The following is a 17997-nucleotide window of genomic DNA, read 5'->3' on the forward strand; positions in this document are numbered from 1 at the left end:
AAGGGGGATCCACTCCATTTGGGCCACGCAGCCGCCGCAGCTGCCGTGGTGACCAATCGGGCATCCCCTCCCTCCTGCTTGGCAGTGCCAGCTGTCACAAGGCCTCCCTTGGCTTCACCCCGCCGGGAAGATGCTCAGCGGGAGGGAGGCTCCTCCCGTGGACTGGGGCTGCTCAGGCGTGACCCCCGGCAGGAGCGCCCCTGGCACCCCCAGGAGGGCTCCTGCAAAGTGCCAAGGCTTCTGCCAAGACGGGCAAAGGCAGCTCTGGGCAGAGTCCTGGACCAAGAAAGGGGTGTCCTCCCCTTCCCTCCCCTCCCAACGCCGGCTGAGCAAAGCCTGTGGCGAGAGAGAGAGAGACGAGACGGCCTCGGACCTTGTGGTTATGCTGGTGTCCCACAGCTATGGCAGCTGCCGTCTGTGCTTGCAGATGCGTCTTGACCTGCAAGAGGAAAGCAAAAGTGCTGAGGCCGGGATGGGGGTAGGGTGGTGTTGAGGGGGGGTGGGGTTGAGGGAAAACCAACCCTAACCCACTGACCTGCACCCGGTCTTTTCGGAGGCCCAGGGCCCTGTTCCCTCCTCGGCTTAAACATGCCCGGCCTGGGGCTCCCACTCAGGTTAAGCAAAAGCAGAGCCTCTGCGGGGATGGGGGGGGGGGGAAGGGCACCGTGCCCAGCTTGCACTGGGCCGCCGTAGGGCCATTTGGGGACAAAGTTTCCTGGCCAGCTCTCTCGGGCTGCAAATGCCCAGGCAACGTGCTCTCGAGAAGCCCTGCGCCCTCCGGGCGAGAGGCTGAAGGGATGCGCCACCCTCGCCAGCCTCCGTGCCCCTTCCTCTGCGGGCGGCGAAGGGGAAGCGCCCTGGTGCCCGCAGAAGCACCCTGGGGAGAGGGAACTAGTTCAAGGCCACCTCAAGAGACCGCAGCGGGGGGGGGGGGAGCCCTGGCTGTGCTGCTGAAGAAGAGGATCCCTGTGATGACTAAGCCCCTTCCCCACTTGGGGCAGCCATGGCCCGCACGTCAGATGCTCAGAAGAGAGGGAATCACACAGAGACCCTGGCCCCACCTACCTCTGCAAAGGGGGGGGGAGAACAACAATGGCCGAACTAGCCCAGGAACTGCCCAGGAGGGCCCCCCCCAACACACAAGAGGCTTACCAAGTAGGCCGGGCTCCCGACAAAGGCCCCCAGCGCCCCGGCCACAGCTCCGGCTGCCAAAGTCCCTCCCGGCTGCTGGGTCAGGCCGATATCTTCAGCGTGGGAGTAGGCGCCGAATCGCACGCTGTTCATCAGCCCCTGGTAGAGCAGTCCGGCCGCCAGCCCCTTCTGCAGACCCCGGAGTCCATCGGCCCGGCTGACGGCCACCAAGGCCTGCAGCACCCCTCGGTAGTGCCGGCGGTACGAGCCCTGGCAACGCAGCTCTCCCTGCAGCTGCAGGCGGGTCTTCACCACCTCCAGCGGGTTGGTGAAGACGCAGGCCAGGCAGCAGGCCGCGGCACCCAGCACGAAATCCACCGGCGGGGAGACGGAGGGTGCCGCCGGCTGGCCGGGGGAGGGCTCCATGGGGGGGGCTGCCACCGGCTCAGGCGGAGAGACCGGACGCGAGGCCTCCCTAGCCGAGCGGGAGCCTTGCCAAGGCACGGGCCGGCTGGCATCGAGACCCCCGAGGGCCAGCCCGAGCCGCGCCGAGCCCCAGCCAGCATCGGCAGCCCTGGCTCTCTGCTCCAACCTCGGCTGCGCTTCCCTCCGGGTGAAACCCGAGCGGAGACGGCCTTTATTTACTGCCCCGCCAGGCAGTGGGCTGGGCAGGGGAGGGAAGCAGGTGGCTGCATGTAGGAGAAAGGTCACCCGGTCCTGGGCCCACCCACTGCGGCAAAGCCGCCTCCTTCCAGGTGTGGCTGCCAAACCTGCCAGCTCCACCCCCCTCCTGGCTCAGGGGCTGTTCCTGGAAGCAGTCCCCCCCCCTCTCCCAGCCCTGAGGAGTGCCGGGATGGCTCTGCGGCCCATTGGGCTGGGCAGGGCTCGAACGCACACTTCTCCAGCAGGAGGGTCTGCTTGCTAAGAGCTGACCCCATGGGGGGCGTGGGGGTGTAACAAGCTAATTTGGGGGGGGGGGTTGAAGATGCGGAGGGCACAAGGGGCACCCCGAGCTTCTGACCTGCACAAGCCCAGCCCATGCAGGTCTGAGCCTCTATGCGTCCAAGCCTTGCTGTGGGGTCACAAAAACCCAGCCAGGCTTTGGGGTCAGTGGCTCCGGCAGGGAGGACGTTGCAGGAGAAGGGCCAGGCTGCGGAAAACATCCCATGAGGGCATCACGAAAGTGGGGCTCAGCCCCCCGACCTTCCCCAAGCTGGAGAGGCAGCCCCTTTTCCAAGCCCGTGAGTGCCACCCCGCACCCCCCCACCCCCCGCCTTGAGTTTGTGGGCACGAAGACCAACTTAAGAGGGACCTTGCGGGAATCGGCTGCTCTGCCTCTGGACCGCAGCTGGGGCCGCGCGAGAGGCTTGGCCGGGGAGGGTGGGCCAGGCTCTCGGGCATTCTCTGCAGGGCATGGGTGGGGGGAAGCGGATCGGAGGAACCGCGAGAGGAAGAGGCCGAAAAACGTTGGGTCTTCGGAAGCCGCTTCCAGTAACACACACACACACCCACACCCCCGGAGGAGCTCCTACCTATCTCTAGCGCTCGGTGGCGGGCCAAGCTGGCCAAGCCAGCGGGAGGTCTCCGGCCCCAGAGGAAGTCACAGGGGGGGGGAGCAAAGGGGAGGCAGCTGAGCAGGCAGGCAGGCCACAGTGCTGTGTTGTTTCGCCAAGTTGCCTTTATTAGAAGGGATGGCCGCGTGTATCCAGGCACACTGCACCACAGAGGCCTCTCCTGGAAAAAAAAGGCCCCCGCGGGAACGCAATACGGTACATTGGCAGGGTCTCTCGTCTGTTAAAATTAAGAATCTAAAAATAAAAGCTTTTTTTTTTAAAAAAAAAACAACCCCCCCCCAAACCCTAGGCAACTACAACTACTCCTAGCCCGGCTGTTTGAAAAGGAGATAAAATATGCAACTAGAACCCAGACCCAACGGCCGGGGTTTGCCTGCGCACAGAAAGCCCCCCAACCCCTCAGCAGAAGGAACCCCCCGAGCGGTGAGAGCCACTCACCTCCCCGGCCTCCTGCCCAATGCCCCCACCAGGGGCTCTGCTGCCACGGGGCAGGGCAGGGACAGCCCTGGAGATTTTTCCTGAGCTCGGGGAGGGGGGAAGGATGGGGGGGGGCACGGCAGGTAGCCGAGAAGGACAAACGGGGGACCAGGAAGTGCCGCACTAGTTGCAGGCCTTGAGCAAAAGTAATACATGCGGGGGGGGGGGCGGAGGGGCGGGGGCTCTAGCATATAAATGACGGACAGTGGACAGCCCAACGACTCCATCTTGTGCAGACGCCCTCCCCACCGGCGCCCTCACCTCACCATTCTTGCCCACGGCTCTTCCTCCCTCTCCAGGACCCTTCCCCAGCTGGGAGAAGGCCCAGCGCTCCTGCTTCCCTCTTGTACCCGGAGTCCCTACTCAAGATGCACCGCAGGCACACCGCCACCCTTGGCACAGACATGGCGTAACCATCAGCCCAACCGGCGCGCCGCAGAGTCAATAGCAGCAGTAGCCAATAGACGCCCCCGGATTGGGGGGGAAGGGGAGGGAGGGCTCGTGGAGTGTCCGAGCAAGCGAGGCCCACCCCTCCTGCCTCAAGTCCCCCCTCGTGCGCCCGCCGCGCTTCCGCCATGTGGGATCGGGCCGTCCCCTTCGCCTCCTCGGAGGAGGCTAACACCACGGGTCCCGGGAAGCCCGGCCACGACACAGGCTGTCGCTGCGCTGCCACGTGCTGTGGATCAAGCTCAGCGCATCCTGGCATTTCTTCCGAAAGGAGCTGTCCTCGACGGGCTTGTGCGGGAGGTCCACCTGCGGCAGGGCGGGGCAAGGAGAGCCGTGAGGGGAAGGAGGAAGACAGGGCCGCCACCACCGCCTGGGGGGGGGGGTTCCTGTCTGCAGAGCCAGGCTGCCCGCCATCAGACCGGCTAACCTGGTAGGTGCTCTTCCACACAGCGTCCAGGACAAGCAGGAACCGCTCCAGTTCTGCCGGGCAGCTGAAATAGAGGACCCACGGGGGCAGGTACTGCTTCTGCTCCTGGGCAAACTCCTAAGAGCGAGAGAGGAACGCTGGGTGGGACCCTGGGCCTGCTAAGGCAGGGGGAGCCTTGCTTCACAAACTGCACCAGTCCCAAGGCAGCCCCTTTGTTCCGAGAGCCCAAGCCACCTGCTTCCTCCTCCTCCTCCTGTAGACTCACCAGAAGACAATATTCCCGTCCGGCTTCCGTGGAGACGGAAGCCACCTCCGCCAGCTCAGCAGTGGCCAGGGAGCGGAAGAAGCTGGTCTGGCAGTCCTCGTGGCAGGTGAACACTTTCTGCTCCGTCACCACCAGACAGCAGGGGACGCAGGGTGCGGGGCCCACACCCTGGGGGATGACCTGGGTGGGAAGCACAGGCAAATCCCCCTTTGGCCGGAGTTCCTCAGGGCGAGCGGGCTCTGCTCCTGACCCGCCCTTCCGGTCACCCACCAGGATGTCAACGCTGCAAACATTGGACGTTTTTGCTCTGACAATGTAAGAGGCAGCCTTTTCCTTGAAACTGTTTTGCTTGGAGGGAGGAAGGGAGAATGCTAACCCAGTTGTTTTTAATAAGATGAGGAATGGCCGGGCTGCAGAAAGGAAGGGAAGCTCTGCATGTTAAACTAATTGGAGAATGTGATTTAGGACGTTTCAATTGAGGGAGGGAATTCCGTTTGATACGATGTGCTCAGGGGAGGAGAATTCAGATTCTGGCATCCATCCATGAGTGCCGTGTGAGGTTTTCTCACGATGAATCGTTAAAGGAGCTTCCAAGCAAAGGCATCACGCAGAGATGCAATCATATTTAGCTTTATTCATGATAGATCAAAGAGAAAGAAGTACTTGGCATGAAAGCATTCATGCCTGCATGTAAGAGAGAAATAAAATAAAACAAAACAAGCTAGTATTACATGACTAAAATAGAGGTTAGGAGTAGAGATAGGACTGGAACAAAAAAAAAGAGAATCAGAGAAGCTAGAAGCTAGAACAAAGAGCAGCCCCTCGTGCAGAGGTATTTATGGGGGGTCTTGGCCCCTCCTTGACCATAAAACACTCTCACCAATGGGGCTGTGGGTCTGAGACCCTTGGCTCATCAGTGGAAGCGAAGAAACCTCTTTGCCTCCATCTGATGACCCTTTTGGGGAACTGCCAATGGCTGGCACTAAACACCTAACATGCCGATGCTCGGTTCTCGTTATTATGGGCATTTTAGAATAAACAGTGCCTGAATGTTCTTTGATCTGTCTCATTAGTCGGAACCATGAGATAGGAAGCACAGGAGCCGCGGGGAGCCCGCTGTCCCCCGTGGTCCCAATCCCAAGGATGGCCTTACCCCTTGGGAGCCCGCCTGGCATAAGTACTGCATCCAGTCGGCCATTTCCTCTTCGTTTTCAGCACTCAGCTCCAAGGAAGGGCGGTCCGTCAAAACGACGTGGAAGGAGTGAGGTCGGTCCGTGGCACTCGACCTTCGGCACCCGCCACACTGCTCCCCCCTGCAAGGGTCACAGTTTGTGTCAAATAAGGCTGAGGGGCCAGAACCGGAGGAAGGGGGGGAGGGGCTAGGAGCCTGCCCCATCTGGGACTCACCCCATATTCACAGACAGCAGCAGGGTGACGTCTGTCCGGTCTGGATACTGATACAAGATGTTATTGCTGCAGAGGGAAGACAGAAGCTGCTGGTGGGAAAGGGCCCCTCCCAGTGCACAGCAGGGGGAACTTTGAATTAGCATATGAATACGCGGTGGCTCAGTGGGTTAGGACGCTGAGCTTGTCGATCAGAAGGTCGGCAGTTTGGCGGGTCGAATCCCGAGTGCCGCTTAACAGAGCGAGCGCCTGTTACTCGTCCCAGCTTCTGTCAACCTAGCAGTTCGAAAGCACGTCAAAATGCAAGTAGAAAAACAGGGACCGCTCCGGTGGGAAGGTAACAGCGTTCCGTGCGCCTTTGGTGTCTAGTCATGCCGGCCACATGACCACGGAGACGTCCTGGGACAAGCGCTGGCTCTTCGGCTTTGAAACAGAGATGAGCACCGGCCCCTGGAGTTGGAAACGACTAGCACGCGCGTGCGGGGGAACCTTTACCTTTTATAATCTTTTCTATTTCTCCTTCACTATTCACCATTTCTGTTCATTATCTTTATTCTTCTGACAGTTTTTACTTTGTTAAGAACGCCTTTAATAATGATGATAATATAATAATAATAATAATAATAATAATAATAATAATAATAATAATAATAATAATAATAATAATAATAATATTTTTTAAAAAGGAACCAAAATTGAGCCAGCCCTCCTCCCGGCCCCGGCCACAGCCTCCTCACCTGAGCACCACAAAGCAAGTCTTCCAGACTTCCTTGCCCAAATAGTTGGTCCCGGCCTTGTAACTCAGCACGCCTTCCTTAAAGATGGAGTTTTCGGCTGACACGTAGTCGGATGAAGCTGGCCCGGGGGTCTCATCCATGGGGTCTTCCCAGTGAACCAGGCCGTAGAAGTGGACCGTCACCTCTGAGATCTACCAAAGGCAGTCGGCCGCTTAGCCAGGCTCTCAGCCCCCCCAAAGCCCACCCCCACCCCGGCTTGGCCTTTGGCCCTCCCCCGAATGTCGGTCAGGAGAAAGGCACACACCTCCCGCTTGGACTCCTGGGCCACGAATTTGGCCAGGGCGAGTTTCTCCATGGTGGCGTCGGTCAGGATACTGGGGTACGGCGGCTCGCGGCAGCCTTTGATCATGGCGGACTTCAGCGAGGCCAAGAGGAACCTGCAAGGGAGAGGGGCATTAGGACCCACCTGCCCAAACGCCGAAGGAGGGGGCCTGGATTGAGCACAGGGACTAAAAGGGAGACGGAAGAGACCACGTTAACTGGGGTGGGGGTGGAGAGGGTAGAAGACCCAATTATGAAGATTATTCCCCCCTGCAAAGAAGAACCCGACTAGTTGGCGTTCTCTGGGCAGCACCCTCGCCATCCCAGCAGCTGTTAGCTGGTGTGTGTGTGTGTGTGTGTAGATGAGGCCCAGCCCTTACTCAGTCAGGGTAGCGTCGGCTGTATCCAGCAGGAACTGCTTCCGACGGTTGGTGCAGACCAAGGTCACCGTCTGCTGATCCAGGCCCACCTGCCAGGGAAAAAAAATGGAAGACCACCCTTGGCCTCTGGGAGGGGACTGCAAGTTAGGGGCCAAGGGCCCCTCAATTTAGGGCCACTGGTCTGGCCCAGAGAAAGAAGCCTTTTGGAGGGACGCTCCCCGTGTTCCCGCAGAGAGCCCCCCCCCCGCCGCCACTCACGGAGACGTAGTCCAGCTCATTGTAGGACACAGCTTCCTCCACCAGGTAGGGCTTCTCGGCAGCTCCTGGGGGGGGTGGGAGAAGCAGGGCAGAGAGTCAGCCGCACAGCCAGGCTCTCCCCAAGGAGCCAGGGCTTGTTCCGAGGGGGCTTCCACCCCCGAGCAAGGCGGGGTCCGAGGTGGCGCCCAGAGGCAGGTGGCGGCCGAGAGGGCCTTCCTTCCGCGGCGGGGACGATACCTTTGCGGATGAGGTACATGTAACAGTCGGTCAACAGCAGGTAAAGCAGCTGGAGGTTCCCTTCCATGTGCCCTGTGCTCATCCGGATCATCTGTCGGGGGGGGGGAGGAAGAGGCCTCCATTATTTGACCCACAGCCACGGGGATCCAAAGAGGGCTGCTTCCTTCTGAAGCCTCTGCTCCGAGGAGTGTCCGGGGGTGGGGGTGGGGAGGGAAAAACAGGCTCACAAGGGGCTCCCTTCAAGGCAGCCGGACATACCCGGAAGAGCTGTTCCTCGTTCTCCCGAAAGACGTGGATCATCAGGAGCAACAAGTGATTGTTGTCCACCCTGCGGGGAGGAGAAGGCCCGGCCGAGGGTCAGGAGGCGGAGGAGGAGGAGGAGGGAGAGCCAGCCGGTCCCCCCCCTTCCCATCGCGAGGTGGCTTTCTCCAAGGAAGAAAGCACGGAACTGTGGGAATCGGCAGGAAAGGAGAAAGCAATCCGGGGCCAACTATTTTTTTTATTTATTTTAATTCCATTTATATCCCGCCCTTCTCCGAAGACTCAGGGCGGCTTACAAGCTTAGCAGTAGCCTTCATTCTATGTCTATGCCTGCTTATTAGGGCTTTCACACACACCCCAAGCGGCATTATTACAAAGTCAGCTTAATTGCCCCCTGTATCTAGGGACGTCTCTTTACGTTCGTGAAATGCCAGGACTTTATAAAGTAGAATATTGTTAGCTCAGGGTTGAAATCTCTCTCTCTGTGTGTGTGTGTGTGTGTGTGTGTGTGTGTCTTGGTGCTCTCTGAGCTGGGTGGTTTTCTGGCAGATGTTTCATGACCCCCAAGTAGGCTACATCATCATCATCATCATCATCATCATGTTGGAAGTCCCTTGGAGGTCCAACCCCCTGCTCAGGCAGGAAACCCCATATACCATTTCAGACAAGTGGCTGTCCAGTCTCTTCTTAAAAACTTCCAGTGTTGGAGCATCCACAGCTTCGGATGATGCCATAGCACTGATGATGTTACCTAGCTGGGTCATGAAACGTCTGTGAGAAAACCACCCGGCTCAGAGAGCAACAAGGACCCCACGCTCCTCTTCTTCCTCCTCTGCAAACCCCCCTCCCTTCTAGCACTGATGATGTTACCTATCTGGGTCACGAAACGTCTGCCAGAAAACCACCCGGCTCAGAGAGCACCTCAATACAAGGACTGGAGGGCGAAGGGTGCTGAAGCGGCGAGGAGGAGGAGGAGGAGGCAGGGACTGTACAACAGAACCTCAAAGTGCCCCCCCAAGCCTCCTAACAGTTTCTTAGTACACGCCGGGTGGGATGCCGCCACAATGGTGCGAAGCCCCAACTTCCGCTGTCCACCGGATGCCGGAAACGTGGAAGAGGCCAGAGGCGAGGGCTAGTCGAGGGCTACGTCCCTCAGGTGGAGGCCCGGCCAGAGGGAGAAACCAGCCCTTACCTAAACTCCGAGGGGTGGGCAGCCTCGGAGGGACTGCCCTGCCCCTCCTCCACCCCGGAGTCCTCGGCGCTGCTGGGCGAAGGGCTCGCCCGATCCTCCTTCAGCCTGCCGAGGGTCACCGCGCTGGCCATCTCCACCGCGTCTCCCGGCGAGCCGGCTACGGCTGACCCAGCTGCCTCGCCCTCTTCTCCTCCTCCTCCTGCTTCTTCCTCTTCTCCAGGAGCTTCAGGGCCACCAGGAACATCTGGCGGTTGACCTTCCCCTGTAGGGTCATGGTGCCCACCACTTGGTCCAGGAGTGTTTGGACTCTCAACGGTAAAGCGGTAGAAGTCCATGGGGGCCGGCAGCCCCTGACCAAAGCCGCCAAGGGGTGGCCCTTCCGAGGGGGGGGCGTCCCTTGGCAAGTCGGTCCGAAAGGACTGGTCCAGGGGGGGCTCCAGGCCACGGCTCCACCCGTCGGTCACCTCCAGCGAGTCGACCACCTTGCTGAGGGCCTGCCCCACCCGCTCCATGGCCGTGTCCTTCATTGCGGGGATCCGGAGGCCCAGCTGGCAGAGGGCCGGCTCCTCGGTGCTGGCCGCAAAGTCGGACTCCGGGGCGGCCTGTGGCTTCCTGACCTCCTTGCCCGCTGCCTGAGCCGGAGCCGGAGCAGCGAGGGATGGGACAGCGGCCTCCTCCGACTTCACTTTCTTCTTCTTGACCGTCTTCTTCTTTTTGGCCAGCCTGCGCGATGGAGAAGACCGTGCCGGTTAGAAAAGGGTCGTTTTAAACTGGCATCCCCACCGCTCTTGGAAAACTGCCACAAAGGCCGATGTTCGACTGTCTTATTTGTTAACGGCGACGAGAACGGCCTTTGCTTCATGTGGGAAAACGTTTATTTGCCGGAGGAAGAGAGGAGGGAATCGGAGGGCGTAATATTGGATTTAATTTGAAGCAGCTTGTGCGCGCCCCGGAATTACTAACGGGCCCAGTCAACGCGTCGTTGGTTAAGCACTTGATTGCAAAAGTAGAAAATTAATCCAACATTTATATACCAAAAAAAAAAAAAAAAACAGAGGGGTGATGGGGGGGGCAAGCAAGTTCTCTGGCTGTGGGGCAGCTGCAAACCGGGCAGATGGCAGGCTTGCTCAGAAACTCAAGGACGGCTGGACGCCTGACCCCACTCCGGAGTCTCAAGCTGGACCGGGCCTGAGCGGCCACTAAGCCCAGGTTTCTTCTTCCAACCCCACGGCCCCCCACTTCAGTGTCCCCCAGGGGAAGGAGGGTTCCCTGATGCCCAGACCCGGGGAAAACCATTCCCACTGGGGGAGAGGAGGGGTCCACGGGCAGAGACGAGAGCCAGACGGGGCCAAGCAATCGGGGAACGCTTCCCCCATGGCACAAACCTGATAACTTCCAGCTCGTTGCAGCCCACGGATTGACCGGTGCCTTCGGGCACGAGGTCGGCCTGCAGCGAGGCAGCGTGGGCCGGGGTGCTCTCGGCGGAGGAGGGCCCGTCCGCCTTCCCGTCGAAAGGGTTGTAGCGCTGGGTGGGGCTTTTGGCTGAAGCGCGGCTGCCGTTCAGCTCGGAGGCCACGGAGCGTGGGCAGCTGAGCGTGTCGGTCAGGTCTCCTTCTGGAAAGGGGGGAGGAGAGGGGAAGGTCAGCCGTGTCCCCGTTCAGAAGGCGTGCCCCCCAGGCGGGCACGTCGGGGTCAAGAAATTCAGGCCTTCTCACAGCTGGCAGAGAAGGAAGAGCAGCTCCTTCAGCCCGCCGAATTCCTGCCCATCCTCGCCGCCTGCCCACAGCTGCAACTTCGCAGCTCCTGGCTTGGGAATTCACCCCCTCTGGCCTCTTGACGCTTTGCCCCACAGACTACGCACAAAGGGGGACGTCCCCAGCCCAGACCCACCAGGGGCTCCCAGTCTCTGCCGGACCCCACAGAGCCCCCCCCCTTGACGTAGCCCTACAGAACGGCAGGAACTGGCCCGCCTCGGCCGAAGGGAGAGCGGAAAAGCGACACTGAGTCTTTTGTCAGTTTTACAAGTGGGGAAGCATCCAGGGAGGGGGCGGGAGGGCGGAATCAGGAGGCAAGCTCTACTAGGTCTTCAACTACTCTTCTTGCCAAATTCCCTCTCTCCACCAGGCCTTCAATCATGAATTGCAGGAGACGGCGCAACCTGAGCGGTGGTTTAACTTTCCGCTTCTTTCACTGCAGGCCGAGGGACTTACACAACAGTGAAATGAGCCACAGCTGAGTTAGGAGCCCCGGAGCCCACCCACCCACCCACCCACCCACCCACCCACCCTCCGTCTTAAGGGGCACAGCAGGGCAAAAAGCTGAGAGAGGCAAGGACAGAGAAAGGGCTGCAGCAGTGGCCACCACCGCTAGCGGGACCCAGCTTGCGAAAGAGAGGCTGTTGGGAGAAGCAACCGTGGTTAGGAAATCAGGTGGGGCTTGTGTCCATTCCCCCCACCCCCACCCCCTCTGTCCCCCCACCCCACCCATGCACTGACAGGAGAAAGAAAGAGGTTAGGAAGAGGGCACCGCCACAAAAGCACTTGTGTCTGCATGGAGACCTTGGGGAGCTTGTTAATGTGCAAACCAGGAAGGCTGACGCTTCATGCCGGGAGACGGAAGCCACAAAAGGGGAGGGAGGAAGGGGGTTAGCAGCCCAGAAGGACCCGGAGAACCGTTTAGGCAGGCGTAGGCCGTGGGACCGGGCAGCAGGTGCCCTGGGCTGAGGGCGCCAGTGAAGCTGGCAAGACCCAGCCACCCAAGAGCAGGGTGGCCTGGGCGCCCCCCTGCCGGTATTAAGAGACCCGTGGCCCAGCATGCAAGAAGCGCTGGGGCAGAGGGAGAGCAGCGCGCAGGGATGGGTGGGTGGGTGGGGGGTGACGACTGGAAAACCAGGCGAGCTGGTCCCACCTTCCCATGCTGTGGTAGGCATGGACGGTACGGCAGGGAAGACTTCTCCAAAATCATAATCTATAAAACGAGGGATAAAAAGGAGGGTTAGAAATGGAGGAATCTGGCGGCGGCGGGGGGGGGGAGAGGAAGAGCAGGGAAGAGGCGCAGAATCCCCTCTCGGAGATCGTGATCGACTGTGGGGGGGGAGGGGAGGGGAGGGAGGAAATGGAGCAGGACAAGGGCAGGGCGGGGGGACCCAATCTCAGCTCAGGCTGCAGGGCCGGGCTCAGTTCCGAATCCCGCTCAAGGATCGCGTTAAAAACAGGTAATTATGGGGAAGGAAGCCTTTCTCTTTGGGATTTCCGTTTACGGGGATCCCGCTGGCGGCAGAGCAGCTGGGGCTGGGGGGGGGGGGCTGGGGTGGGTGGGAAGGAAAGGGCCGATTCAGGATCAAAAATCCAAATGCGCCGACCGTAGGGATCAAGGGAGGCCAGCTCTGCAACGGGGCAGCCCAGAAGCACCTCAAAACACTAGCCCGGTCTGCAGATGACCGAAGGCTCCTCACCACCCCCAGGGCCTGACCCACCCTCCCCCCACCCCTCCAGATGCCTGAGGGGCTTTGGAGACGGCGGAGATGGGAGTCTGCAGCTTGACCGGATACTCGCCTGGCCCAAGAAGAACTGCCCCCAGTCCCGTCCTGACCCTCCGTTCCCTTTCACCTTGCCCACGGGCGGGACAGGCTGGGCCGCAGCCCCCAGTCGTCCGTCCCCGCCCCCCCCCAGGCAGCGCTCCCTGGAGCCAGGAGGTCGCCACGTCGTCCTGGGTCTGCTGCCCCCCCCCTTACCCTCGCTGGAGGGGGCGATGGCGCTGTCATCCCACTCCAGGTTGGTGGACGTCACCGAGTTGAAGGAGTTGAGGGAGAGGCTGTCCGACCCGTGGACGGAGCTGGGCAGGCGGTCCTCAAAGTCCAGCAAGAACTGGGGCTTGTAGTAATCCGGCATGTAGGGGGCCAAGTCCAGGTAAGGGGCGTCCTGGAAAAGCAGGAGAGCGTTAGGCCCAAGAATTCCCTTCTCTCTCTCTCCTCCCTTTCTCCTTTCTCTCTCCCTCTTTCTCTCCTCTCTCTCTCCTCTCTCTCTCTCCTCTCTCTCTCCTCCCTTTCTCCTTTCTCTCTCTCTCTCTCTTGTCCTCTCCTCTCTTCTCTTTCTCTCTCCCACTCCTCCCTTTCTCCTTTCTTTTTCTTTCCTCTCCTCTCTTTCTCTCCTCTCCCTCTCCTCCCTTTCTCCTTTCTCTCTCTCTCTTGTCCTCTCCTCTCTTCTCTTTCTCTCCCTCTCCTCCCTTTCTCCTTTCTCTCTCGCTCTCTCTGTCTTGTCCTCTCCTCTCCTCTCTCTCTCCTCTCCCACTCCTCCCTTTCTCCTTTCTCTCTCTCTCCTTTCTCTCCTCTCTCCCTCTCCTCCCTTTCTCCTCTCTCTCTCTCTGTCTCCCTCTCTCTCTGTCCTCTCCTCTCCTCTCTCTCTCTCCTCTCTCTCTCCTCTCCTCTCTTCTCTTTCTCTCCTCTCTCCCTCTCCTCCCTTTCTCTCTCTCTCTCTCTCCCTCTCTCTCTCTCTCTTCGGGGATTTGGCCCATCGGTGGAGAAGAATCCTGGCCTGGGACAGCAGCCGCCTTGGTACGCAACGGGGACCTCTGGAAGGCAGCCCAGGGGAGGAAGAAGGGGAAAGCCAGCTGACTCACCAGGTCCAGGTCAAATCGGATGAACTCCAGGCCCGCCACCAGGGTGAGGAAGAGGGTCAGGTGGTCGTGGCTGCAGACCAGGGCGTTTCTGTGGGATGGAAATGCCACAGCTCAGGAGCCACGCAAGCCAAGGCAGTCGCCGAGGAGTGGCTCTTCCTAGCCTGGCTGGGAAAGAAACCTGCCTGTCCGTCTGTCCCGGGGGAGCGCTCAGTCCACTCCCACCCTGCAGGCAGAAGCTCTCCTGCCACATTAAGCCTGCTTGCACCAAGCCGGCCTTCGGAACTAACTCCCGAAGCTTGGAGCTGCTGGCAGAGGTGAGGAAGCCGCAAAGCAACCAACCGGGTCGTTGGGGAGGGGGCAACCGAAAAGGTCGGGGGAGCAGCTGTGAAAAAGGGGGCCTTCCTTGCGCTGACCTGCATTAAGCCTGGCCGGCGACCCCCTCTGGGAACAGCAGGCTTGGAGGAAAAGCTGCAAAGGCCCCCTTTTTTCGGGGGGGGGGGAGACCCTTCCCCTCCCCCTCCATTTTCCGCAGTGCCGGCCCTTACTTGACATAGTGCTTATGCAGCAGCGGAAGGTTTTCCTGGAAGAGGCGGAGATAGCTTTCCAGAGAGTTCTCGTTCAGGGCCAGGTACAGCCACGCGCGGCCTGCAAGAGGGAGAGACCGCCTTGCAGGACCTGCTGGTTGTCAGGGGTCAAAAGCCCTCTGCCCGGAGTTGTTCCAGCCGGCCGGTCCAGGTGGAAGCCACGTCTCTCGACGCCCAAACCCCGGGCTGCAAGTGGGCGGGTGGCAGGGAGGTGCCTCGAAAGCCTTCGAGTGCCAGACCGGGTGCTTGTCCATCTCTGGGCCCAAAGCGGGGAGCGATCTAGTTCCCAGCCTTCTAACTGGAAGGACTGGGAGCTCAGAAGCCTCTGTAAATGGGTAACTGCGTGTCCTCAGGGGTGGGCAGACACCCCGGGGGGGGGGTGTCCTAGCGCCTGCCTAGGGTTTGGTGGCCCGGGCCGCACGGGGCTGGCCAAAGCAGCGGGGCGGAGACTTACTGCGCCCCAAGTTGGTGGTCACGTGCTCCAGCAGCTCAATCTGTTCGATGGCCTCTCGGCGGGTGAAGTGGACCACCAGGACCCAGTAGCCCGAAGGAAGGTCCTGCAGCCTGCCGAGGAGAAGGAAAAATCAGAGAGCTGTTTTTCTTCAGGTTCCCCGGCGCAAGACAGCTCACGAAGGCCCTGCCTCTGCCGCCTGGGGGGGAGGAGGCGGGGGCACGCTTGCCATCACATCCCTCTTCACAAGTGGGCTCCACTCTGCCACACAGACCCAGGAGACACCCCGAGAGGGGGTCGAGGATCAGACCCTCTTCCAGGCCACCCTGCAGCAAGGAGCTAGCTGCTTGCCCCAAGGAAGGGAGGAAGGGCCCAAACCCGAAGCCCTTGGGGTGCGGGCCCCGTCCCCCCCCACCTCGCTTGTGGCTCCCTCCAGGGCAAAGCGAGGGCCGTGCGGAGGCCCCTTACCCGTAAAGCAGGGCGTGATCCAGGTGTTCGCAGAGACGCTGCAGGACTGTGTCGTGGTTTCGGATGGCTGGCGTCTCGTCCTCGCAGGCGGCAAAGTAGCTCTGCAGCTGGAGAGACGAGCACATCTGGTGAGGGAGCCCCAGGCCGTGCTGCTGGCCACGCGGTACCGCACACGGCAGCCCCCTTCAGAGTTTCGGGAGGGAAAAGCTGAAAAAAGCCCATTCTTCCACTGCCTCTCTGCCTAGGGCAGGGGTAGGCAACCTTGGCTCTTTTATGACTCATGGACTCCAACTCCCAGAATTCCTGAGTCAGTAGCTGACTCAGGAATTCTGGGAGTTGAAGTGCATGAGTCATAAAAGAGCCGAGGTTGCCTACCCCTGGCCTAGGTTTAATGAAGAGAAGTCCGCCTGCCTCCGGTTCGGGTGGCGGGGCCCAATCGTCATCTTTGCAACTCTCTTGGCAAGTTCTTCAAAGCCACTTGTAAAAGCACAGCAGGGCCGAGGCCCACACGACGCCACAAGGTTATCCTCAACTTACAACGTTTAGCGATCAGAGTTACGCAGCCGGCGGGCAGAGCAACGTACGACCGGTTCTCGCCCTTACGACCCCGACCGCCGTAGCCTCCGCACGGTCCCGTGATCTAAAATTCAGGGGCTGACTCACGTTTTTGACGGCTGCAGTGTCCCCGGGGGAACAAGGAGAGCAGCTTCCCAGGCCAGGATTCCCAGCCACACCTTTACATGTCTCGGCTAGGCCCGAGTGGGAGTGACAGCCAAGTCTGGGGATGCTTCAGCTCCGGAGAGAATCGCGGGGGTGCCCGGGGCAGGAGAGCAGCCAGACTCTCCATGAGGCACACCTCAAATGGCAGCAGGACAAAGGACTCAGCCACCCACAGCACTCTTTAGATGCTGTGTGTGTGTGTGTGTGTGTGTGTGTGAAGGCTCTGATCCTGCCTATCGAGAGCATCTCTGGGCTGCAGGCCGTCAGGGCAAGCACCACAGGAGGCAACAGCCTGGAAGCCATCACGCATCTCCTTAACAGACAAAATGGCAAAAGGTCCAGACTCTTTGCCTAAGATGCTCAGCTGGAGGGATGCGGGGTTGCTCTAAGGCAGAGGCCCCCACCCTTTCGGGCACCAGGGACCGGTTCCGTGGAGAGAGGTTTTTTCCGCGGACCGGAGGGTGCCTGGTTTTGCGTGGTGCCTGCATCCCGCGGATGGGGGCTTTCTTTGTGCGGACCGGTCGCTGGCATGCCGCGTGGCCCGGTAGCGGTCCAGGGATTGGAGAGCCCTGCGCTAGTCCTGTCAACCGAAAGCAATCCAGTTGCTGCGGAATTGACACACGCAGCAAACGGCGCTGGGGAAACGTTCAGGAGGGTCACTCGGCCTCTGCTTCCGTGGCTCTTGCGCACGTCTGAGGAGATGAAAGCCGCGATTTAGGACACCTCAGATCTGTGCGGAGGCCTCACAAGTTGGACGTCTGAGAAAACTTTTGGCAGGCAGGAACCTCTTTGAATGCCTGTTCCGCACAGCATCATCCAACGTCATCCAAAATGGCCGAAACCCTATCAGGGTCGAAGAAAGAGAGAGGCGCCGACGATTCAGATCCATTGTTGCATCAGCAGAACAGGTCCAGGGGTAGGCGACCTTGGCTCTTTTATGACTCGTGGACTTCAACTCCCAGAATTCCTGAGGCAGCGTGAGGGGAAACTCTGTCTCCTTCATGACTCGCGGACTTCAACTCCCAGAATTCCTGAGCCAGCATGAGGGAAACTTTGTCTCCTTCGTGACTTGCGGACTTCAACTCCCAGAATTCCTGAGCCAGCGTGAGGGAAACTTTGTCTCCTTCATGACTCGCGGACTTCAACTCCCAGAATTCCTGAGCCAGCGTGGCTCAGCATGGAAGTCTCTCCCTTTCCTGGCTCAGGAATTCTGGGAGTTGAAGTCCCTGAGCCATAAAAGAGCCAAGGACCAACAACTCAGTGGCTGCCCAAGGATAAGGCTGTCCAACAGACTGACCCCACAACTAGTAGTAAAAGTGTCTTACCAGGCATCTCCTGGTACTGATTCACCTTGGTTGACAGACTGGATTCTGCGCCCCCCCCCCAATTAAGACTATCAGGAAAACAAAAGTTGCAACTGCCACAATTCATTTGCTACGGGACAAGCATCATTAGAAATAGGTTTCTGGGGTGGGTGGGTGGGAGGGAGACTTAACTGGCTCTTATGCCACTGAATACACACTTGTTGAGACAGCCTGCAGCAATTAGGCATCTGGAGAAATGTGGTTTTATGCTACAGACAGAAGGTTGGGGAGTGAATGGAAAAGGTGTAGTGGTGGCAAAATCAGCTTCGGGGATTTCAGCCTGTACAGATTTTGCTGCTATTCTCCTAACCCTCTGCTGGCCAGGGATGAGGCTAAACAAAGGCATCTGTCTTAAGACGTTAGGCTCTGGTTCTGAGCTTTTACTGGTCAGGGTTTGCGCTTTTATCTGCCGGCGGATTCTTTCGTTCAGCTTCCTCCTGCGAACGAACGGTTTCCGAGGGCCGACAAATCGACGCGATCGTTTTTTCAAAACCCGCATCGTTGAATCACTCAAGAGGACGTTAAGCTCTAACTACACCGATTAAAGCAACGTCAACTAGCAGCCGTTTATACACAGCCGGTCAAAAACTCTTGTCAATGTTTCCAAGCTCACTTGGGGAAAACGTTGATTAGCCGCGTTGAGGAATAAGCAAGCACGGTTTGCCTGCACTGCTCAGTGCTG

The 17997-nt window shown here is 59.6% G+C and overlaps 2 protein-coding genes across 3 annotated transcripts in view; both read right to left on the reverse strand.

Moving 5' to 3' along the window:
- SLC25A34 (solute carrier family 25 member 34) overlaps window positions 1–3443 on the reverse strand; it is a 5317-nt gene extending 1874 nt beyond the window's left edge. For both annotated transcript variants that reach the window (XM_083375899.1, XM_083375898.1), the window contains exons 1-2: window positions 1153–3443; window positions 374–439 (exon numbers count right to left, since the gene is read on the reverse strand). In XM_083375899.1, coding sequence (XP_083232025.1) covers window positions 374–439; window positions 1153–1557 — 471 coding nt within the window. In that variant the 5' untranslated portion in view covers window positions 1558–3443. The remainder of the gene's footprint in view (window positions 1–373; window positions 440–1152) is intronic.
- A 116-nt stretch (window positions 3444–3559) lies between these two features.
- On the reverse strand, window positions 3560–17814 carry PLEKHM2 (pleckstrin homology and RUN domain containing M2; the record flags this gene model as incomplete). Its single annotated transcript, XM_083375650.1, has 21 exons — window positions 3560–3935; window positions 4057–4173; window positions 4322–4501; window positions 5475–5634; window positions 5729–5794; window positions 6463–6653; window positions 6767–6899; window positions 7164–7252; window positions 7422–7486; window positions 7659–7749; window positions 7917–7986; window positions 9112–9834; window positions 10497–10725; window positions 12019–12078; window positions 12845–13031; window positions 13729–13816; window positions 14274–14373; window positions 14767–14876; window positions 15232–15414; window positions 15972–16087; window positions 17626–17814. 21 exons carry the CDS (start codon window positions 17812–17814, stop codon window positions 3798–3800), a joined length of 3285 nt encoding a protein of 1094 aa, XP_083231776.1. The 3' UTR covers window positions 3560–3797.
- Between the last annotated feature and the right edge of the window lie 183 nt (window positions 17815–17997).

This window comes from Vipera ursinii (genome assembly GCF_947247035.1).
Source record: "Vipera ursinii genome assembly, chromosome: 17".
NCBI classification, from domain to species: Eukaryota; Metazoa; Chordata; class Lepidosauria; order Squamata; family Viperidae; genus Vipera; species Vipera ursinii.